A 24,458-nucleotide genomic window follows, 5' to 3' on the forward strand; every position below is an offset into this window, starting at 1 on the left:
GGCTTCCAGTATCTTCACAGGGAAAATCATTTTATTTTGTGGTCCCCGAGATGGGATGTGCTCCCCTTGCCCAACAGAGTAGGGAAGGAACATTACATTTGTGGTTTGCCACTTTCTTATTATTCTATCATCACTACAACATGACATTGTCCCACCACATGTAGCCCTGGCCTCTCCAGTATATTCACATGAGTGGGCTGGTCACTTCCTTCCAAAGCACTTTTAGCATCTGCCAGCCTGTATGGTTATTCCCTTAGACTAAGAAAGCTTCTTTTCCATTCACTTCTCAGTGTGCCGTATTTTGACAGCCAGTTATTCCCTTGACCACTTCTTCCACATTTAGCAGGGTCCAGGAAGTAGCTAAATTGCAGCAGACATTTTTTAGCGAGTATGGAACTATCATTTTGTCACAGAGTCACCCATGCTTCATAGAAATGCAGAGCCCTTGATCTTTTCTCCATTCTCTGGCTCTTCACATAAGGCTTTGCACTGCAGTTCAATTGCAACCTGGGAGGGAAAAGCTAGAAAAATCTAGAGCTAGAATTAATTTTTTATGACAAAACCATAGTGTTTTAATACAGTATTGTAACATACATGTCCACATGAAGTTTAATATTGATGTAAATCTGCTTTAATGCAAAATAAATAAAAAGTTACATGAAAGAATTAAAAACATCTGTGAAATCTGATGATTTGTGGAAATTCGTTAAAAATAGAATCTGTTTGATTTTTTTTTAGAGCTACATAAGGTGGATGGTTTAGGCTATATTCCATTTTTTACTGTGGTTTTATGTTGTTTTTTAACAAATCAAAAACATTTTTCTCTAATTTTGTATAGAAATTCTCAGTCATTTTTACAGAAAACTGCGGAAAAACACAGCAAAAACAGCACTTGTGAATACAGCCTTAACCACCCAGCTTAGTATGCACCAGGCTTCCCAGGCTGATTGCTACTTCAAAGCCTTTTATTATGTCAGATTCACACGGAGCCAAAACATGGAGTGGATACAAAAATAGAGACGTGTAAGTGCAGTCAAAAGCTGCACCAAACTGCACTGGCCTTACTGAAAACAGATGTAATATGTGATCATCATAAATACAACCTTCATGTCATGTCTAACCAAAGTTCACTACATAAAAGACAATAAATGACACATGCTTACATCTATGTAACATTTGTAATATATACATATTAACAGCTGTATAAAAAGTTTATAATATTACAAAAATAAAACAAAAAAACTAAATGGCACATTGGGGCCTTTCGGATTCTTCAGTACATATCACAGTGAGCTGCAGACACTTGTAATGTGCCTGAAGCTCAGTTTGTCAAGACTCAAAATTTAATTCCACCGCAAATTCGTCTTTGTAGAGTTTTCCAGATTTCTCTTTGTGAGGATTGTCCAGTTGATTTTTAGAAAGGTAAAGCCTAAAAATAAAATAATATATATATTAAAACAGCGAAGAGTAGAAAGGAAGATAGAGGCAGAATGAAATATCAGCCAATATAATATTTACTTATAGAGAATCTTTCACCTGCCCATACATGAGTAGCTGAGTGCAGCATGTAACGGGGAGGGCTGCACAAACATTGGGGCACTTTACATTATTTCCCTACCCTCCTCCGTTATTTAGATATCGATGCCGTTATATGTGGCGCCCGATATTTAAATAACCCCTTGTACTGTCAATGGGGCATGTAATTCACTCACTCTTCAGCTCTTGGCAGACAAGTATGACAAGACTGTGTAATCTCTCGCGAGAGCTGAAGAGTAAGAGCGTGCGTGCACACGCTCTCTCTTCAGCTCTTGCTATGACACTGCCCATAGCTGATTGGGCAGTGACACAGGGATGTTACACGCCCCCTTGCCAATTACACGCCCCATTAACAGTTCAGGGGCTTATTTAAATATCGGGCGTCAAATATAACGGCACAGATATCTAAATAACGGAGGAGGATAGGAAAAAAATGTAAAGTGTCCCAGGGTTTGTGCAGCCCTGTCAATTACATGCTGCGCTCAGCTGCTCATGTATGGGGAGTTGAAAGGTTCTCGTAAGGCTGGGTTCACACGAGCATGTTACGTCAGTAATGGACAGAACGTATTTCGGCCGCATGTCCCGGACCGAACACACTGCAGGGAGCCGGGCTCCTAGCATTATAGTTATGTACGACGCTAGGAGTCCCTGCCTCTCCGTGGAACTACTGTCCCGTACTGAAAACATGATTACAGTACGGGACAGTTGTCCGGCAGAGAGGCAGCGACACTTCCACTGTTGGCTTGCCTACTTGCCATAATGCATCCTGGTGCCATCTCTTACACAGGTAAGCAACGCACATGCACTAGCGCATGATGTAAAAGAAAACGTGAGTCATCAGACCAGGCCACTTTCTTCCATTGCTCCATAATCCAATTCCCATGCTCACATGGACATTGTAGGTGCTTTCGGCTGTGGACAGGGGACAGCATGGGCACTCTGACTGGTCTACAGCTACACAGCCCCAAACACAGCAAGCTGTGATGCTCTGTGTGTTCTGACACTTTTCTATCATATATATATATAACTTTTATATGAAGTTTGAGCTACAGTAGTTCTTCTCTGGGATAGGACAAGACAGGCTAGCCCTGCGTTCCCCGCACATCAATGAGCCTTGGGCGCCCATGACCCTGTTGCCGGTTCACTAGTTGTCCTTGTTTTGACCACTTTTGGTAGGTACTAACCACTGCATACCAGGAACACCCCACAAAACCTGCCGTTTTGGAGACATTCTGACCCAGTTGTCCAGCCTTCAAAATTTGGCCATTGTCAGAGTCACTCAGATCCTTACACTTGACCATTTTTCCTGCTTCTCAGGCATCATTTACACGAGCGTAATATACGCGCGTGCTTTTCACGCGTGTCGTACGCACCTATATTAGTCTATGGGGCAGTGCAGACAGTGCGTGAATTTTGCGCAGCGCGAGTGCGTTGCGTAAAACTCACGACATGTCCTATCTTTGTGTGCTGTTCGCGCATCACGCACCCATTGAAGTCAATGGGTGCGTGAAAACCACGCATGCCGCACGGAAGCACTTCCGTGCGAACTGCTTGATTCGGGCAACAGCTGTCAAACTCTGAATGTAAACAGAAAAGCACACGTGCTTTTCTGTTTACAAACATCCAAACGGAGTGTCATAATGATGGCGGCTGCGAGAAAATCTCACAGCCGCGCATCATACACTGATGACACACGGAGCTGTTAAGTGCCTTTTGCGCACGCAAAACGCTGCATTTTTTGCGTGCGCAAAACGCACACGTTCATGTAAACCAGGCCTAATACATCAACTTCAAGAACTGAGTGTTCACTTGCTGCCGAATATCTCCCACCCCTTGACAGGCGCCATTGTAACAAGATAATCAATGTTATTCACTTGACCTGTCCAGTTTTAATGTTATCGCTGGTCGGTGTACACTGCAATATAGAGTAGTAATTCTCAATTCCACTCCTCCAACAGGTCATGTTTTCAGGATCTCCTATAGAGAGAACACTGCTGGCCATTCCTGGTGCACTGAAAAGAAGTATATCACCTGTGCAATACTAAGGAAATCCTGAAAACAGGATCTGTTGTAAGTACCTAAGGCGTGGAGTTGAGAAACACTGATAGGCTGGGTTCACACGACCTATTCACGCGACCTATTTTCAGGCGTAAACGAGGCGTATTATGCCTTGTTTTAAGTCTGAAAATAGGGCTACAATACGTCGGCAAACATCTGCCCATTCATTTGAATGGGTTTGCCGACGTACTGTGCAGACGACCTGTAATTTATGCGTCGTCGTTTGACAGCTGTCAAACGACGACGCGTAAATGGACTGCCTCGGCAAAGAAGTGCAGGGCACTTCTTTGCCACGTAATTTGAGCTGTTCTTCATTGAACTCAATGAAGAGCAGCTCAAGATATACGAGCGTCTCAGACGGCTCGCAAAATGCGAGGAGGAGCATTTACGTGTGAAACGAGGCAGCTGTTAACAGTCTGTCTTTTCACACGTAAATGCCTCTCATCGTGTGAACATACCCAAACAGAGGGTGATCATGTAGGAATCCCTAAGGGTATGTGAACACGTAGTGACCAAAAACGTCTGAAAATACGGAGCTGTTTTCAAGGGAAAACAGCCCCTGATTTTCAGACGTTTTTTGAGCAACTCGCGTTTTTCGCGCCGTTTTCGCGGCGTTTTTTACGTCCGTTTTTGGAGCTGTTTTCATTGGAGTCTATGAGAAAACGGCTCCAAAAACGTCCAAAGAAGTGTCCTGCACTTCTTTTGACGAGGCTGTATTTTTACGCATCGTCGTTTGACAGCTGTCAAACGACGACACGTAAATGACAGGTCGTCTGCACAATACGTCGGCAAACCCATTAAAATGAATGGGCAGATGTTTGCCGACGTATTGTAGCCCTATTTTCAGATGTAAAACGAGGCATAATACGCCTCGTTTACGTCTGAAAATAGGTCGTGTGAACCCAGCCTCATAAAGAATTACATAGGAAAACTTGTTTTCTCCAGAGTTCTCCTTTAAATCAGATGTAGGATTATAAATAAACAATCCTATCTTCACAAATATCTTCCATCTTTATCCATATACTTACAATATGATGTCTGTATAGAATGTATAACAGGATCCTGAAATGCCTCAATTTCTTCACTATAGATTCCTTACCTGTTGTTTTCTATGAATGAAGTATTGAACCAGAAGTAAAACGGACAGTCATCATAGCCCTTTGGTAGTCCCTAGAGGAAACATAGCATACAATTATAACATTCTGGAGATGATCTAATAATGCAATTCAATGGAGCCAAGCTGCAATATCAGACAACCCATGGACAGGTGTGGCACTGTTTCTGGAAGTAAGCAGCCATGTTTTTCTAATCCTGGACAACCCCTTTAACTTTATTAACTGAACTGCTTTATCATACAATATATATTGGCAGCATTCTCTACCAACATTAGGCGTCTGTATAACTGGTGCCAATAAAAATGAAGAGTTTTGCCAATAACAAGCAGATTCCAGGTTCCCATGTACTTTGACCAATTGTTTTACATTTAGGGTATGTTCACACGCTTAACAAAAAACGGCTGTTAGGGTATGTGCACACGACCTCTTTTCAGACGTAATGGAGGCGTTTTACGCCTCAAATTACGCCTTAAAAGACGGCTCCAATACCTCGGCAAACATCTGCCCATTGCTTGCAATGGGTCTTACGATGTTCTGTGCAGACGAGCTGTCATTTTACGCATTGCTGTCAAAATACGGCACGTAAAATGACGACTCGTCAAAAGAAGTGCAGGGCACTTCTTGGGACGTTTTTGGAGCCGTTTTCTCATGGACTCTATTGAAAACAGCTCCAAAAACGTCCCTTGAAAACAGCTCCGTATTTCCAGACGTATTTTGTTAATCGTGTGAACATACCCTAAATACGGAGTTGTTTTCAAGGGAAAACAGCCCCTGATTTTCAGCCGTTTATTAAGCAACTATCGTTTTTTGCACCGTTTTTTACGGCCCCTTTTGAAGCTGTTTTTCTATTAAGTCAATGAACAAACAGCTCCAAATACGGCTCGAGAAGTGACATGCACTTTTTACAAAGTTTAAAGACGGCCGCGTAAAAAATGCCCTGTCGAAACAGAACGCCATTTTCCAATTGAAGTTAATGGGCAGATGTTTGGAGGTGTTCAGCACCCACATTTTTAGCCGTTTTTCAGGGCGGCTGAAAATAGGACGTGTGTACATACCCCTAGTCAGTGTTACGTTTTTATATGACACCCACTGAGGTTCCCGTCTACAGTGCTGTGAAAAAGTATTTGCCCCTCTAGGTGTCCTTATTGCTGTGTATTTGTCACAGCATTGTCATATCTTGACCGACAACTTTGTATTATGTATGAAAAGGAATTCACAAGCTAAAAAAAAAAATGTCCCCAGATCAGTTTATTATGTCACAGCATGCACAAACCACACACATACAGTCATGTTTTGTATTTACTCTTTTTCCCCAAAAGTCAAAGTCTTCAAAGTCAATAGTGAAAACCCCCAACAAAAGCATGAGAAATGTGGACCGTGTTGTGGTTTATAAATCACTACAGCTGAGGCGTAAAATTAACCTTTTCAGAATCATTTATTAATATATCTTTATAGTGTTCGGAGCTCTGTTAGGCCTAGGTCACACAGAGTTTTCTGGTGCTGCTTTTGACACGGAAACCGCATTGGAAACCGCGCCAACAAAAGGTCTGAAATCACCTTGCATGGATTTAAAACAAAAGCGTCATGATCTTTCTTCCCACGTTTCCATCTCTGACCTCCCACTGACATCAAGGGGAGGCAGAAGAAGTGGTTTTCGCTGTATTTTTTTCCGGCGGAGCTCAATGGCCGCAGCCAAAAAACGCAGCAAAAAACGAGGCATAGAAAGTGCAGGCAGGTTAAAATCTGCCTCAAAATTCCTGAAGGAAATACCGTACAGTTAAAATGTAAAATTGTGGCTGCCTGCCGCCGTCACTAGAGAGAATTCACCAGATAACTGCATGCTGGGATATTACTAAATTCAATGTATAACAATTGCCATTGGCTCCCATGCTCCCTCTAGAGGTGGCGGCGGGCAGTTAGAATGTTATTTTTTAACTCTAGGACTATGCAGGAGATTTGGAGCACTGTATAAAAAAAAAAAAAACACTGTAATTGCAATAAAGGTATATTTAGGCTTCGTTCACAGCTACGTCGGGCTTCCGTTCATGGGTTCCGTCAGGTGAACCCATGAACAGAAACCAAAAGGAAAGCATGGCTTTCCATTTGCATTACCATTGATTTCAATGGTAAAGGTTTCCGTTTTTTTCTCCGTTCCGTGAGGATTCCATCGACTACGCTATTGATTCTGCAAAAAAAACGGAAACCTTATGGAATAGAGACAAACAGAAACCATTTGCAATGGAAGCATTAGCATTGAAATCAATGGTAATGCAAAAGGAAAGCTATGGGTTCCGTTCATGGGTTCCCCTGCTGGAAAGATCTGATGGAACCCATGAACGGAAGCCGGACGCACATGTGAACGAAGCCTAAGAATTAAACAGAACAACCTTTTATACCTATTTAAGTTAAAGAAAAAATAAAATAGCGGACATTCCGTTTAATACACTAGTGCATGGTAAGAGTAGGAATTCATAAATTCCCATTAACATACATGTTGTATGTTTCAATATAAAATGACAAGGCGGACAAATGCCACATAAATTTCTGTCTGAATGCACCAAAAAATTGAGAACATTGATTTGGAGAATAATAATGTCTAAATTTTCTGGCTGGATAAATGGCTTAATCTGGTGTTTAATCGCCATGATATAGAAAAGTAACCCATCAGACAACAGTTCAATCATGTTACCATTGACATCTATTGAAAAAACCCAAAAACAGGATCTGTCTGAAAAATCATTTTTATGTCCAGTAGTATCCTCTGTTAAAGGTAAAACTGACCAAAAGATTAAACAGTTTTCAAAAATGTGGTGTGAACAGAGCCCAATTGTCCATTGCCGGTCAATATAAGTATAAAATAATAATAATAATTAGATATATGTACATGTACTTACAGCACTAGATTCAAATCGGACTTTGACATCTCCAGAGATAACTGGACACTCTTCTAAGCTGATAACCACAGAATTGTTCCCAGCATCAAAAAACAGCTGAAGTCAAGAAGATCAAAGAAAAAAAAATGTGGTTTAATGTGCTGTATATATAATAAATATATAACTGCAAAATGGAAAATGATAATGATTTGCTAGGAAAAGCTCCGGGGGATTGTGAAGACAGCCCTAGGCCTTATTCACACGAGCGTGTCCCTTTTGCGCGTGTAAAAAATTCAACGTTTTGCGCGCGTTGCAGTTTCGCGTGACATCCGTGTATGGTGCGCGTCTGCGTTTTTTTACGTGCGTATGTCATCCCTATGTCACGAGTTTTTTACGTCAGCAAAAAAAACTGAAGGAGGTGTTTTATTTTTTCCTCATCATTTCTTTAGCAACCGGTGCGTGAAAAACACGGACAGCACACGGATGACGTTTTTTTCACGCACCCATTTACTTCAATGGGTGCATGATGCGCAAAAAACGCACAAGAATAGGACATGCAGTGAGTTTCACGCAGCGGACACACGCTGCGTGAAAAACACAATGTCTGAATGGCCCCATTGAATTACATAGGTCTGTGCAACGTCTATTGTTTTAACTCGCGTAACATGGATGTGAAATACGCTCGTATGAATAAGGTCGTACATTTCATGGTTGATTGTTATACCTCTGGTGCCAACCATAATATCTGTGACTGCTGGCCATACTCTCACCACCCAGTGCAATCCACCAGTCCATTACTTACTTCTCCAAACTGATCTCCACCCTCCCATGTCACTGCTATCTTATTATAGGACTAAAACTTGGCATCACTGTTCTCCATCATACAATCTATCACTACTCTCCACCATACCTACCAACCATAGCTACCTACCCTACTCAGCGGATGCATTACCATCACCGGCACCAAGGGCTCATCCATTACATAAGAGAGAAATACGATTATAAAGGGGGATGCATTGGTTTGATGGTGTTTCATGATAATTGCATAATAACGTAGTACATGTAGACATAGCCATATGGCTTTACACATTGATGGTTCATTTTTATAACATATATAGATCCTACACAAGGTGAAGTCAATGGCATGTGATGGTTAGGAGGTGGCCCCTGGTACATGATCTTACATTGGAGCTCAGGAGCCCCAAGATATGCCTCTGTATACCATCTCACTATCATCTCTCACTGCTCGCCACCCTATGGTTTATCACTCTTTTTTGCACTATTATCTATCACTGTTTTCCACCCTATGGTCTATCACTATTCTACACTACACTATCATCTCTCACTGCTCTCCACCCTATGGTCTATCACTCTTTTCTACACTATCATCTCTCACTGCTCTCCACCCTATCGTCTATCACTCTTTTCTACACTACACTATCATCTCTCACTGCTCTCCACCCTATGGTCTATCACTCTTTTCTACACTATCATCTCTCACTGCTCTCCACCCTGCGGTCTATCACTCTTTTCTACACTACACTATCATCTCTCACTGCTCTCCAGCCTATGGTCTATCACTATTTGATACACTATAATCTGTCCCTGCTCTCCACCCTGCGGTCTATCACTCTTTTCTACACTATCATCTCTCACTGCTCTCCACCCTATGGTCTATCACTATTTGATACACTATAATCGGTCACTGCTCTCCATCCTATGGTCTATCATTCTGTTCTACACTATCATCTGTCACTGCTCTCCACTCTATGGTCTATCATTCTTTTCTACACTATCATCTCTCGCTGCTCTCCACCCTATGGTCTATCACTATTTGATACACTATCATCTCTCACTGCTCTCCATCCTGTGGTCTATCATTTGGTTCTACACTATAATCTGTCACTGCTCTCCACTCTATGGTCTATCATTCTGTTCTACACTATCATCTGTCACTGCTCTCCACTCTATGGTCTATCATTCTTTTCTACACTATCATCTCTCACTGCTCTCCACCCTATGGTCTATCACTATTTGATACACTATAATCTGTCACTGCTCTCCATCCTATGGTCTATCATTCTGTTCTACACTATAATCTGTCACTGCTCTCCACCCTATGGTCTATCACTATTTGCTAGACTATCATCTGTCACTGCTCTCCATTCTATGGTCTATCATTCCTTTCTACACTATCATCTCTCACTGCTCTCCACCCTATGGTCTATCACTATTTGATCCACTATCATCTCTCACTGCTCTCCACCATATGGTCTATCACTATTTGATACACTATCATCTGTCACTGCTCTCCACTCTATGGTTTATCACTCTTTTCTACACTACACTATCATCTGTCACTGCGCTCCACCCATATGGTCTATAACTCTTTTTTACACTATTATCTCTCACTGCTCTCCATCCTATGGTTTGTCACTTTTTCTACAATATTACATGTCACTGTCTTCCACCCCTATGGTCTATCACTATTTGCTACACTATCATCTGTCACTGCTCCCCAACCTATGGTCCATCATTCTTTTCCTCACTATCACCTGTCACTGCTCTCCACCCTATGGTCCATCATTCTTTTCTACACTATCACCTGTCACTGCTCTCCACCCTATGGTATATCATTCTTTTCTACACTATCATCTCTCACTGCTCTCCACCCTATGATCTATCACTATTTTTTATACTATCATCTCTCACTGTTCTCCACCCTATGGTCTGTCACTGCTCTCTATTCTAATATCTATCGCTGCTTCCCACAATCCAATGTTTTACTACTCCACATCATACATACCTTGCAGTTTTCTTGAGTCCCACAAACGCACTGGAATACCAATTCTTTCTTAACTATTATCTGGACCTTAATATCATTCCCATTGCCTTTTCCTACTCCTATAATATAAATAAAATTTGGGCGCACATGTCAGACATGATCAAAACCAAACACCATGAAATCTATAATATCATATAGAAAAACATATGAGAAATATTTTAGTATGTAAGAATGGTACTGTTACTAATTTCATAGTCAAAAGTTATTAAAAAGTCTATGAAGAAAGAGTTTGACCCGATTATATTAGATTTGAATACGGGTCAGTTCACACGTTGCGTAAATACTGTGGATTTTCCGCAACGGAATTCGTTGCGGAAAATCCGCAGCAAATACAGTAGCAGCAAAGTGGATGAGATAAAACAAATCTCATCAAAACACTGCGTAAATACTAAGCGGAAAAAACGCTCAGAAATTAACCTGTGGTGCAGCATTTTATTCCACAGCATTTTAATTTGCATAAACACTGCTCATTTGTTGCAGGTTTTATCCATTGATTCAACAAATAGCAGTTATTGCGTTTTTTGCGGAAGGTTCGCAGCGATTCCGCCGCAAAAAACGCAGCGAACCTATCTCTAGAATGGGGCCGCCTAAACCACGTTCTACCTCTCTGTGCTCCGTAACGTGTGAATTACGCTGTTTCCGTAACTACCATTCCGTCTTATGTGACTTACGGAAACAGCGTAGCTCAGCGAGCTACGCTGTTTTCTTCTCCATGGTCGGAAATCACACGCTTCAGCAAAAACACAAAGAGGGAGAATGGGGTTTAGGGGGCCCTGTTCTAGAGATAGATCTGGAACCCGTAAGTTTCAAAATTTTAGGTCAGGAGCAGGAGGAGGGCAGATGGAGCCAAGTACTGTCATTCACTGCTAGTGAATGAGGAGGCGGCGGTCTGAGCGAGGCCGGTGCGTGTCAGCCTGGGAGTGGACCAGTCCAGTCACCTGACCTGAGTCACCTGACCTCATGTCAGGTGGCTCAAGTCAGGTAACTGGACTGGTCCACTCCTGGGCCGGCATGCACCGGCCTCACTCAGACCGCCGCCATACTTGGCTCTGTCCACCCTCCTCCTGCTCCTAAATGTGAATGAGTAGGGCGGATGGAGCCAAGCAGGGAATGACACGGCGGTCAGAGTGAGGTCGGTGCGTGCTGTGACGGAAGTGGACCAGTCCAGTCACCTGACCTCACGTCACTGCCTGGCTCCGTCTGCCCTCCTCCTGCTCCTAAATGTAATTGAGTAGGGCAGACGGAGCCAAGTTGCGAATGACGCGGTGGCAGAGTGAGGTCGGGCTAGACCAAATGATCTCACAAGACTTATACGGCCGGACGTTCCCCACCCCTGCTCTAGGGGGTTAGAAATCCGTTTATCTCATACAGGACTCTGAATCCTCTACATAGCCTGCTTTCCTATACTATTCTCTGGTGTCTCGCAGCTAATGCTAACAGGAGCATACAAAGAACCCATTGAACTCATGAAGTTGAAGTTGGGGATTATTAATCACTAGTTCTCATTATTTTTAAGATATAAAGTTCAATTATAAGCCATGATCTCTTAATTGCTACATAATATGCAATGTGAAGTGGAATTCTAGAGCCAAGATCTAGTAGCAGCATTACATTTCTAATGGGAACACACCTGTTTATCTGCTTTAGTAGGGTAAGTGGATGTCATAGAGGGGTTTCCCCTGCTCGGGACTCTCTTCTATTAGCCAAAGTAGAGAGCCACTAATAAGAGCAGCTCCCGCCCAGATGACTCAACATAAACATGTATTGAATTCAATGCCCCCCCATGTAATACTACATTATACTATAAAAAAAAGGAAGACGCACTAGCAGCTTCCCACAGTGAGAACAGTTGATTGTCAGGGGTTTCAGCTACAAGACCCCCAGTGATCATGCCATCGTCAACTGTGATCACTATAAAGTTTCTAGCAGGTTGTCATCACTCTTACCTTCAATGGAGTGGATTCTCATGCTTCGGATCCTGAGTGATTTCTCTGGTGGCATCTGTAAACTGTACTTGTTCTTCAAAATTCCATAGTAACATACATATCTACTCTGAAATACCACAGAGCAAACACAAAAGACATGTCAGATAATGAAATTCATACAAAGCAGCACTGAAACTTTTCCGCCTTACAACTTGGTCAGTTTATGTGGCTGAACCAAACTTGGATTGATATTATGGGATATCTCTGTCAAAGTCCCTGAGCATTGACAAACTCTAAACATACAGTATGAGGCTCAGTTCACAACTCATTTTTCAGGCACGTCAGAGGAACATGCCGGGTGTATTCCCCAATGTATGCCTGTGATCTATGACACTGTATGACATCCAGCAAAATTATTCAGCCTTTGACTCCTAATGTAGAAAAAAAAATGTATTCCGTGCTTTATATGTTTTTTGTTACCTTGCCCCACTGCATCAAAAAACGTGGATGGCCATGCTTTTCTATGCAGTGAAAAGTGAAAAAAAAGGTATGCCGACACATATCGGCCCAGCGTTTGCAAACGAACAGTCTTTGTGCATATGCTGGGTGCAGTAGGGTGCCTATGGACACGTTTGGATATATGTCAGGGAATACTCCTGAAAAATCGAGATGTGAACTGAGTCTAACCATGCTCTTTTTACAGCCTTCGTACATCCAACCATCCCAAGGTTACTCATGACTTTTTTTCCCTCTTTGAGTTAAATAGGTAAAAACGAGTTACAGGGAAAGCTATATGCAGACACTCCACTGTAGAAGAAGTGTCATCATGTATGAACTTGCTTGTCTTTTTCACCATGCTTTTTTCTGGTAGTGGAATGGTTCGCAGGTGCACGACTACTGGAATAGTTTTGGTATTGCAGCTCAGCCCCATTCACTTGAATGGGACTAAACTTCAATACCAGACAAAGCCCACCAGGCTGAGCTGCAATGCCAGACACAGCCCATGGACAGGAATGGCGCTGTTTCTATTCTGTTTCTAGTCTCTTAAAGCCCTTCAAGCAAGTAAAGTAGAAGTAAACACTCTATATCTATAATACATGAGATCGGACTTTCAAAAAATATATAAATAATAGTATATATGTAATAAATAATATAATAAATAATTAAATATAAATAATTAAAAAAAATATGGTTCTATACCAATAACATCTTAGCCACTCCTATAAAATGACTTACACCAGAAGACTAACCTGGGATGGTGTTTCCACACCTTGAAATTTAGTGCTGACGGATGTATCGGTCCTACGTTCTCCAAAATAATCCAGACTTTCCTAAACAAAAACAAAACACGTCATTCAATACACTGACTTTATAGATAATAATTTATTCCTGAAAACCAAATTAAAAGGCGTCCTCCCTACAGCAGGGAATCAGCGCTGAACATGTAAACGATGACATCAGGGATGTGTTTAGTGCTGCTGCCCGCCACAGTGTAAAAATACAATGCAGAACATCTTTTTTGGGGAAATTTTTGCGAATTCATTAGCATGCAGCTATCCACCATGAGTTATACATGATACCTGATACAATTTACACTCAGAATAATACAGGGCATGTTAACATTCAGCATGGAAACGCTAAATACCTTTGCACTCTCAAACTGGTCTGAGTCAACGAGATATGTGCAAACCATGGTGCCAGTCCTGCCTGTAATACAGAATGCAATATCATATTAAACCAGTAAAACGTATTTAACTTCTTCCTGTCCACTTCTCCAAGTTCTAAATTTGTTATACCGAAGCCTGATGGAAAAGCAAAAGGAACTACGGAACTACACCGTTGTGATACCTATGATCTGAGCTTCTACAATGCAGAAGGAAGGAGAAACACATTCTAAGCTGACATTCTACTAATATAAGAATCCGCAACGACCTAATACCCTTGCTATAAGGCAGGTTTTACACAGCCATAAAAAACCTGCATTGTAGGGTTCATATTAGGTCTGCAACACCCGTACCCATGCTGAACCGGACTAAGATCACTATAAAAGGCCATGTTCAGACGTGGCGGAATTTTTCCGCTGCAAATGTTTGTGCAGATTCGGGACAATTAGGGCAAAGCTCCACGTGGCGGAATTGCTCTTGAATTCCGCTGCGGACACTCCGCAGCGTTAATCCGCAGCGGAGCCGTTTCTCCATTGCCTTCCACTTCTTTTTAGTAGGCTTTGTTTAGACGTGGCTGAAAATTCCGCTGCGGAGCATAGGCTGCGGTGCGGAATTTGGTGTCCGCAGCATACAATGGATGTTGCGGACTGGTTGCGGACTCATTGCGGAAGTTCTCCATTGACTTCAATGGAGATTCTAAATTCCGCAATGAAGTCCGCAGCTGTCATGCACATGTTATGTGTGCTGCGGATGCGTCTTGCTTTTTTGACATGACATTTCTTCATTCTGGCTGGACCTATGTATTTCTAGGTCTACAGCCAGACTGAGGAAGTCAATGGGGCTCCCGTAATGACGGGAGCGTTGCTAGGAGACGTCAGTAAATAGTCACTGTCAAGGGTGCTGAAACAGTTAAGCGATCGGCAGTAACTGTTTCTGCACCCTGGACAGTGACTACCGATCACAATATAGAGCAACCTGTCAAAAAAATAGAAGTTCATACTTACCGAGAACTCCCTGCTTCTGTCTCCAGTCCGGCTTCCCAGGATGACGTTTCAGTCTAAGTGACGGCTGCAGCCAATCACAGGCTGCAGCGGTCACATGGACTGCCGCGTCATCCAGGGAGGTCGGGCTGGATGCCGAAAGAGGGACGAGTCACCAAGACAACGGCCGGTAAGTATGAAATTCTTTTACTTTCACTAGGGAAAGTGCTGTCCCTTCTCTCTATCCTGCACTGATAGAGAGAAGGGAAGCACTTTTACCGCAGTACGCAGCAGCTAGTCCGCATCAATTTACTGCACATTTTGGGCAGATCCGCCGCAGAATCTGCAACGCAGATTCTGTGCGGCATTGATGCGGACAGCTGCGGAAGAAATACGCCACGTGGGGCCATGCCCTTACGCTACGATACATTCAGACGTTGCAGATATCACAGCGGACTTGCCACAGATTTCAGTTTTTGCATTGCAAAGGCTGAAATCTGCAGTGAAATTCCGCTTCTTCTCCGAAACATAATGAGAATGCTGCGGAGGAAAAATTATGCACCGGAACCTAAATTCTGCACAGTTATTTTCCGCAACGTCTGAAAAGTTTCCTAACAAATGTATAGAAACAAATGTAAAAAACAGCTGTTGCAGAATTCCACTGCGGACTGTCCACAGCGGAATTCAACAGCAATTCTGCCACGTCTGAATGTGCCCAAACCCTACTGATTCTGGAGGCATCCCAAGGTTCCATGTGTAATATGGACACTAAAATACGGCAGACCTACAGTAATGGAGAAAATGTGACATTTACAAACAGCATCATAACATTACAAACCTTCGTTTTCATATGATGTAGAAGAACCTGGTTCAAATCTGAAAAGTTTCTGACATTTTAAATTCCTCGCTGCATTAGAATGATGCCAAATGAACTATAAATGCCAGAGTAGTGGGATTTTACTGTGCACCTATTTGTTGTGACCATTACAACTGATATAATTATTTCATTATCATATAAACATCCGAGGTTGTCCATAACAAATACGAGATAACCCTTGAATATCTCCTGTTTGATTTAATAAAACATTGACCCTAAGGCGACATGATCATAATCCAACAGAAGGAAATCTCTATATGCCTCCATATGAAATTGGAGCCAAAATGAGATACAGTAGACGCCATACATCTCTAGAGGTTCTACAGAGCTGTATTACGGTCATGAGCATGAGCCCTAAAACAAAGTATAATCCACAGTAATGCAACAAACAGGAAGTTTCATATGTACTAAGTATTGGAAGCTGCCATAGTCACATAAATATTCAATCTCTGGTCATAAAATACATAAAACATGCATAAAAAGCAGCGGTTAAATAATAAGAAAGCAATATACTAAGGTACAAGATTGCAGATCATGTTACCTCTTACCTTTTCCTCCTTTGCAGTGAATGGCTATCACATTCTTTGGGTCCTGTGCCATCCAAGAACGCACACTGGCTGTGAACTTCAACATGTCACTAATATGAAGAAAAGGTCCATGTAGTTACATGACAACGCATGAAAGCTTAAAGGATATGTTCACACGTGGCAGATTTCTGTTGCAGAAAATCAGAATCACCTATTTGACTGGGGTTGTTTCTGCAGCATGTTTATGGGATTTTTTACAAACCTCATTTTAGATGTATGGTAGAGAAATCTGACATGTGTGAACATACCCTAAAGTAGTTTACCAGTCTTATGCAAATAACTCTTAATTATTGTATGATGAAAGATTGTACCACTTTCTAATATACAAGGGGGGAAATTTATGATTCGATCTACACTCGTTTTCTGGAGTAAAAAAGTTGTAAATATCACAAAAGTTGCAATTTGCATAAATTTTTTGACTTTTGAGGCATTTTTTCCGCTAATACTACGTTACGAAAAAGTGAACGAGGCTTAGAGGAAGGGGCGTGGCTCGCGAATTTACTATAATTTGCGCCAGAAATTTACATAAATTATAGAGCAAATCTACTCAAGCTCCTATCTGGAGTAGATTTGACTTTATGGCGCCAGAGATGCGCCTACTTTATTAAGGGGCGTGTGTTAGATTAAGACTGGTGTATGAAATGCCAGTCTTAAAGGGGTTTGTGACAGATATGGCATATCCACAGACCCCACCTCTGGGACCCGCACCTCTTTTGAAAAACGGGGGTCCCTCAACCCGTCCCTGACTGATAAGGTGACCGCTGCATCCAGGCGGTGAAGGTGGTTGGGATTTCAGGAAACAGCCAATTTCGCTGAGCTAAACTGTATCGGTAACTTGCATAGAAATTAATTTATCAGATATTTATGGCATATCCTGTGAAAATACCCCCTTAATAAATTCCCCCCTATATGTTTCAATATCTCACCATGTTTAAGATCTCTGCTTGATACAAGTGAATAGTAACATAATTGTTTCAAGGTTTGTTACAATGTATCAGTCTAGGCAATCTTCCATGAGCTAAACACAGTAGAAGGATATAGCTCACTCCTGTCCTGACTCCAGGCTAATAGCTCTTACCTAGACTGATACATTGTAACAAACTGCAGCTGTGGGAATGTTGGGCTACTAGTAGATATTTTTCAGTATGAGAGTAAACAAGTATATTTCCATTCATTGACAACAAGCAAAGATCCTTAAAATGGTAAGAAATGGAAGCACAAAGTACATCGGAAAGTTGCAGAACTTATATCGAGAGCAGAGCTATTACACTTACGCTAGAGATGGCACATTGTGATCATCTATAAAGAATCGCTCTACTCTGTAATGGAAGATCTCAGGATCATAGCCCTTTTCACCTGTAAGAGAGATGTCATGAACTAAAAACTGCAAATGACACATGAAGTCTGCATTATGAATAACAAACAGGCAAAGTCACCATTAGCGTTAGGCGTTAGCGTTAGGCCTCTGCCTATAGGCAGCACAGCTCCAGGAGCCACTCTACCTTTATAACATGCATGCCAGGCCTGTTTTATTTTACTGCCAAATACAGCTACAGCTCAGCCAATAGCAGAATGAATAAGGTGGGGTGAGTCGTGTGGGGTAGTAACATTATATTATGGCCTCTAAAACATCAAAACTACAGATCATGTATTTCTACTGATTGTGTGGGTTTCCTCCAGGTAATTCCGGTTTCCTCCCACGCTCCAAAAACATACTGATAGGTTAAAGGGGTATTCCGGTCACAAGAAGTTATCACCTATACACAGTTTCCCCCAGTCGCTCGCAGTTTCAGTCAGTGTCATAGACTATGAAGGGAGCGGAATAGCAGATGCATGACCTGCGCTCCATTCATTGCCTGCTGGCAGGTGGCTCCCAGCCAGGGGCTATGGGGGACACGGGACCACCGTTCTGGCAATTGGTGGGGGTCCCAGCAGTCAGACCCTTTACAGATCTAACAGTTATCACCTATTCAGTGGATTGGTAATAACTTCTGTGACTGGAAAACCCCCTTTAATTGGCTTCCAATGGAATTGGTGTTAGTGTGTTTGCATTAGAAAAATGAAAATTTAGTTGGGGACCGGGGACTGATTTTAATGGTACATATCTCTCTACAGCGCTGTGGAATATGTTGGCGCTATATAAGCAACAGGAAATAAATAAGTATTGAGATGTAGCTATTGAAAAGGGGGTTATATGAGGGCACCAAAAGTGCTTATAGAGTCTAGCAGTAATATTTGGCCCTGCAGACTGTATAAGGGATTTAGTGTATAATATAAGGTTGTATTCTAATAAATGATAGTTTAGATGACAAAATATCCGTTTTTATTATTGAGATCCAATGCGTAATATACAATACTGTTATTCCCAACTTGAATGGCAAACATGTTGTTTCTTTATGAAAAAAAATAGTAATCATTGTGCCCTCCAACCTTACTGGAGGTCACCCGTTTGTGCCAATGGCCATTAATAACCAAAGAGCCATCAACATGACTGAGGGCTATGGTACTAGCTGATAGGCTGAACGGCCATGAATGTTTATTTAGTTTAAATAAAATTGGCTTCCTTCAGTGTAAGTATTTGATAAGTACACCGATAGTTACATAGTTACATAGGTTGAAAAAACACACAGGTCCATCAAGTTCAACCCTTCTCAATAAATTACCCGTCATTCATTGCTAGATCTGTAATAACCCTCAATGCCATTTGTCAGTGAATAATCATCTAGCCTTTTTTTTACATGATGACACAGTATCTGCCATCACTACCTCTTGGGGAAGGGCATTAAATAGCTTGACCACTCTAACAGTAAAGAACCCTTTCCTATATTAATGTCTGAAACATCTTCCACATGCAATGAATATTCCCTGGTCCTTTGTAGATCCTTGGAAAGAACAGATCATGTGCTAGTTCTTTGTATTGACCTCACATATATACATATTAATAAGATCCCCTCTAATACGTCTTTTTTCCAAGCTGAACAAGCCCAATTCCTCTAGCCTTTCATTGTAAGAGACACCTCCCATCCCATGTAATAATCTAGTTGCCCACCTCTGAACCCTCTCCAGTTCTCCTATCTCCTTTTTGCAATGTGGAGTCCAAAACTGAATTCCATCTTTAAGATGTGGCCTTACAAGGGGTTTATAGAGGGGTAATATTACAGGTTTTATCCCTCTTTTTATACACCCTAAAATCCTATTTGCTTTTGCAGCTGCTGTCTGACATTGAGTGCTGCTGCTTAGCTTATTTGTAACCAGAATACCCAGGTCCTTCTCTTGTTCCGTTATCCTCAGTTTTATTCCATTTAATGTGTATGCATTAATACTATTATTGCGTCCTAGGTGCATTACTTTACAATTACTGATAAATTGTTAGAGAGACGTAAGGGGGCGATCTATGATGAGATATTGGAGAGCAAGGGCCCCATATACTGTTCTTGCATAGGGGCCCTCAGCTGTCTGGGTCTCCCCCTGATCATATACTTATATACTAGAAATAAAGAGAAAAGTCATTGCATTTAACATACTTACTACACAGGTTGTAGATCTTGTAGTGGTCTTTATGCTTGGAGTCCAAAAATCGTGAAACTTCCTGAAGAAAAATTATAAATTCAGACTTAAAATGTTAATTTGAGATTTATTAAGTCTTAAAGAAGCACTCCACTTTTCTCTTTTATGTCCCCTCCATTTGTACATTGGTGTTTTCGGGTCACCGTGTTTTTCAGAAAACCGAAACTCAGGCTCAATGTATTCCTACAGAGCCTCGTTCTGGTTCCCAAAGGAATGTATTGAGAGCCTGAGTTCCAATTTTCTGAAAAGCACAGCGAGCACAGGCAGGTCAGAGGGAAGATCACGTGGGCGGCACTGGACCGGAAAACGACATGATGCCGGGATCGGTATGTATTTCTGCACACAAAACCCCACTGAAACACCAATGTACAAATGGAGGGGGAAATAAAAGAAAAGGGTTTAGTGATCCTTTAATCACTATTATCACAAATTACTATTTTAACAATAAAAGGCAGACAGAGAGAAATAGGGAAATTTACCAGGAAGGAAAGGCATCAAACAGGAAAGCAGAAAAATAGGAGATTATCCTAAAAGAGAGAAGTAGACAGAGGAAAGAGAAGAGAACTGAATTAATATCCATATAATACTCATCAATAATCACAACATAAATCAAGAATACACACCGCAGCTGCTGCAGACTCTCTTTGTAAAGAGGACAATTAATACAATTCAATAGGTTGTTTCATTGTTATATGGACGTCAGGGGGGTAGGAAGTCCCCTGTTAGGGACTCCCCTCTATGAGCCAAAGTAGATAGCCGCTAGCAAACAGCAGCTCTCGCACTGGCGCACTCCATCAATGACATGATCAGCTATTTATTTCAACGACCACACGTAATACCACATTTCCCCTGCAGATGAGAAGTATAGCTGACAGCAACTTCCCCGGCAAAATCCGCTGTTCGCTAGAGGATGGAGAAGCCACCTCTTTTGTGAGGCAATCCCTTTAAACTTTGAAATGAAGTCCCAAGCTCCATCTCCAAAAAGAGGTTCTGCAGCGGCTGATATGTGCATTACAAGTAATAAAGTACCCTTTACTATAAATAACAAGAATATTAGAAGTCACCTTGCAGTCCAGATAGATGACGACTGAGGCACGTATGCTTTTATAGGACTCGTATAATTTACATTAGGGGGTATGTTATTCTATATATAAAATCTAATTTTAATTCCAACTAAATTAACTAGAGAGTTTTAACATTTTTGGTCTCACATCAGACTGTTAGATAATTTTAAAAGAAGTTAACATAAAGGGATAGTCTAGAACAGTGGTCTCCAACCCGTGGTTCTCCAGCTTTTGCATAGCATGCTGGGAGTTGTAGTTTGGCAACAGCTAGAGAACCACAGGTTGGAGACTGCTGGCCTAGAAAATAGTTGCAATATAGAGACACATCCCTATCTAAAGGAGAAGGACAATGTCAATTTTGATTGACAGATTAATGTCATGCTCGGAAAAGTAATTGCTTCAGTAGAACGGCTGGACCACCTGTATGGTTCATTGGATTATTAGTGGTCAGTCTGCTGGTGGCACATGGTGGTTTTTCCTCCATACATGGCCCGAAGTATTGTGTATTGAACGATAGCAGGTAGATGCGCATGGGTTGATAGCAAAAAATATATTGACCAACCAACCCAACTGATACATGATTTTGATACGGCTGTTTTGAGGTCTCCCATTCTGTAATTGCCTAATACTGACTTCTATACTAAAGCAAGAACTTTCTATCTTAATACTCTACATAATTACCTAAAGTCCCACTTACTATGTGCTGATCCATGTTTTCTATATATAATTAGATACATACAATAAGCTGCTATTAATTTACCTGTTTAGTATAATTTTTAGGGCAGATTCAGACGAACGTTGCGTTTTTGCACGCGCAAACAACGCGGCGTTTTGCGCGCGCAAAAACCACTTGACAGCTGCGTGTGTCATCCGTGTATGATGCGCGGCTGCGTGATTTTCGCGCAGCCACCATCATAGAGATGAGGCTAGTCGACGCCCGTCACTGTCCAAGGTGCTGAAAGAGCTAACTGATCGGCAGTAACTCTTTCAGCACCCTCGACAGTGAATGCCGAACACAATATCGAGAAACCTGTTAAAAAAAAAAGAAAAAGTTCGTACTTACCGAGAACTTCCCTCCCGGCCGTTGCCTTGGTGACGCGTCCTTGGTGACGCGCCTCTCTTGACATCGGGCCCCACCTCCCTGGATGACGCGGCAGTCCATGTGACCGCTGCAGCCTGTGCTTGGCCTGTGATTGGCTGGAGCTGTCACTTGGACTGAATTGTCATCCCGGGAGGTCAGACTGGAGGAAGAAGCCGGGAGTTATCGGTAAGTCAGAACTTCTTTTTTTTTTTACACGTTCATGTATATTGGGATCGGAAGTCACTGTCCATGGTGCTGAAACAGTTTAACGCTTTCAGCACCCTGGACAGTGACTATCTCCTGACGTCGCGTACCGGCAAAATTTTTGCCGGGTTCGGCCAAAACTAGTTCGGCCGAACCCGGTGAAGTTCGGTTCGGTTGTCCGGGTTCGCTCATCTCAAAGACACTCCGTTTGGATGTTTGGAAACAGAAAAGCACGTGGTGCTTTTCTGTTTACATTCATCCTTTTGACAGCTGGTGCGATGTTTCAGTCGGTTCGCACGGAAGTGCTTCCGTGCGCCCTGCGTGGTTTTCACGCACCCATTGACTTCAATGGGTGCGTGATGCGCGAAATACGCGGAGATATTGAGCATGTCGCGCTTTTTGCGCAGCTGACAAACGCTGCGCAAAAAGCACGGACTGTCTGTACTGCCCCATAGACTTGTATTGGTCTGTGCGTGGCACGTGAAAACCACGGGGCCCGCACGGACCCAATACACGCTCGTGTGAATCCCCCCTTAGAAACATTTTTTGGGAAACTATTCTAACATAAGTCTTTCCCAATCCAGTCCTCAAGGAGCCCCCAATACCATGTTTTGAGGATATTTCCTTTCCTGGGTGATTTAATAAGGGTCAGTTCACACAGAGTTTTTTTGGTGCTGATTTATGATGCAGAAACTGCATCGGAATCAGCACCTAAAAAATCCTTAAATATCCCCTCATTGATTTCGGCAGAGGTATTTCTTTCCCGGGCGGCTTTTGACCGCTCAAGGGGAGAATAAAATCGGCATTCTCTTTCCGCCTCTGACCTAGCATTGAAAACAATGGGAGGCAGAAAAATAATGTGCCACTCATTTGAAGTGATGTTTTGCACAATTTTTGCCCAAAAAACGCCCACGGCTTTTTTTTTGTTTTTGATTCATTTATGAAAAGCCTGACAAAAAACGTAGCACAAAATGCGTAATAGAGAAGGCTAAAGAAATTTTGAGGCAGATTTTTTCTGCCTGACAAAAACCTCTGTGTGAATTTACTCGTAATTTCACTACATCACTAATTAGCACATGTGCTTTCTGTATGGAGATCCTCTAGACATGACTTGTTGGGGTTCCTTGAGGACTGCATTGGAAAACACTGAATTCAAATATTGTATCAGTAAAGACATACCTTTATAGGATTCCGATAAAAAGACTGCTTTCCAGATGATGGAAATGACATAGCAATTATTCTGTCTATAAAAATCAATTAGAAAATTCACAATTGTTTTAGTAAATTGCAACCCTATTTATCAACATAGCCTGAAATAAATATTATAGAATTAAGTATGAGATGGTTTTCTATCTTTATGCCTTTTTTTTCATTTCAAAGCATCTTTGTCTTGTTTCACTGGTTAATAATGGATGGTGGTCGGATGAATGATTAATGTCTATCGGTTAATAATAAAAGATGCAGCTAGAGACTTCTGTATACTAGTACATGAAGTGACCTGTCAAAATCACCACACACATTAGATAATGGTTGGCAGACAGATGGGCGACCAGATAATCCTCTAAAATGGTTGAAATCGTTATCTTAAAGGGGTTTTCCCATGAAGGACATTTATAACATATCCACAGTATATGTCATGAATGTCAGATAGATGCGGGTCCCACCACTGGTACCCGCACTTGTCTCTAGAACAGGGCCCCCTAAACCCTGTTCTGCCACTGTGTTTTGCGGCTGAATTCCGAGCATGAAAAATGTTACATGGTTGGGAGTTATGAAAACATCGTATCTCACTGAGCTACGCTGTTTCCGTAACTCCCATAGAACTGAATGGTAGTTATGGAAACAGCGGAGCTCGCATGCTAAGCTGCTACCGTAACTGCCATTCACTACTATGGGAGTTATGGAAACAGCGCAGCTCAGTAAGTTACGCTGTTTCCATAACTCCTGACCATACAACCTGGAAGTGGCCATTAGGCAGCGCGAACAGACAAAGGTAGAACAGGGTTTAGGGGGCCCCGTTCTAAAGGTATGTGCGGGTCCCAGAGGTAGAACCCGCATCTATCTGACATTTATGACATATCC

The 24,458-nt window shown here is 42.0% G+C and overlaps 1 protein-coding gene across 2 annotated transcripts in view; it reads right to left on the reverse strand.

The window, feature by feature from the left end:
* Window positions 1–664: 664 nt before the first annotated feature.
* The window catches only part of LOC142740621 (phosphatidylinositol 3,4,5-trisphosphate 3-phosphatase TPTE2-like), a 55,232-nt gene continuing 31,438 nt past the window's right edge, over window positions 665–24,458 (reverse strand). For both annotated transcript variants that reach the window (XM_075850046.1, XM_075850045.1), the window contains 11 exons: window positions 23,556–23,620; window positions 19,989–20,049; window positions 17,735–17,816; window positions 16,422–16,510; window positions 13,998–14,059; window positions 13,603–13,683; window positions 12,374–12,479; window positions 10,389–10,486; window positions 7,604–7,699; window positions 4,694–4,764; window positions 665–1,429 (listed from right to left, as the gene is read on the reverse strand). In XM_075850046.1, coding sequence (XP_075706161.1) covers window positions 1,330–1,429; window positions 4,694–4,764; window positions 7,604–7,699; window positions 10,389–10,486; window positions 12,374–12,479; window positions 13,603–13,683; window positions 13,998–14,059; window positions 16,422–16,510; window positions 17,735–17,816; window positions 19,989–20,049; window positions 23,556–23,620 — 911 coding nt within the window. In that variant the 3' untranslated portion in view covers window positions 665–1,329. The remainder of the gene's footprint in view (window positions 1,430–4,693; window positions 4,765–7,603; window positions 7,700–10,388; window positions 10,487–12,373; window positions 12,480–13,602; window positions 13,684–13,997; window positions 14,060–16,421; window positions 16,511–17,734; window positions 17,817–19,988; window positions 20,050–23,555; window positions 23,621–24,458) is intronic.

The sequence above is a fragment of the Rhinoderma darwinii genome, chromosome 2, assembly GCF_050947455.1.
Source record: "Rhinoderma darwinii isolate aRhiDar2 chromosome 2, aRhiDar2.hap1, whole genome shotgun sequence".
NCBI lineage: Eukaryota > Metazoa > Chordata > Amphibia > Anura > Rhinodermatidae > Rhinoderma > Rhinoderma darwinii.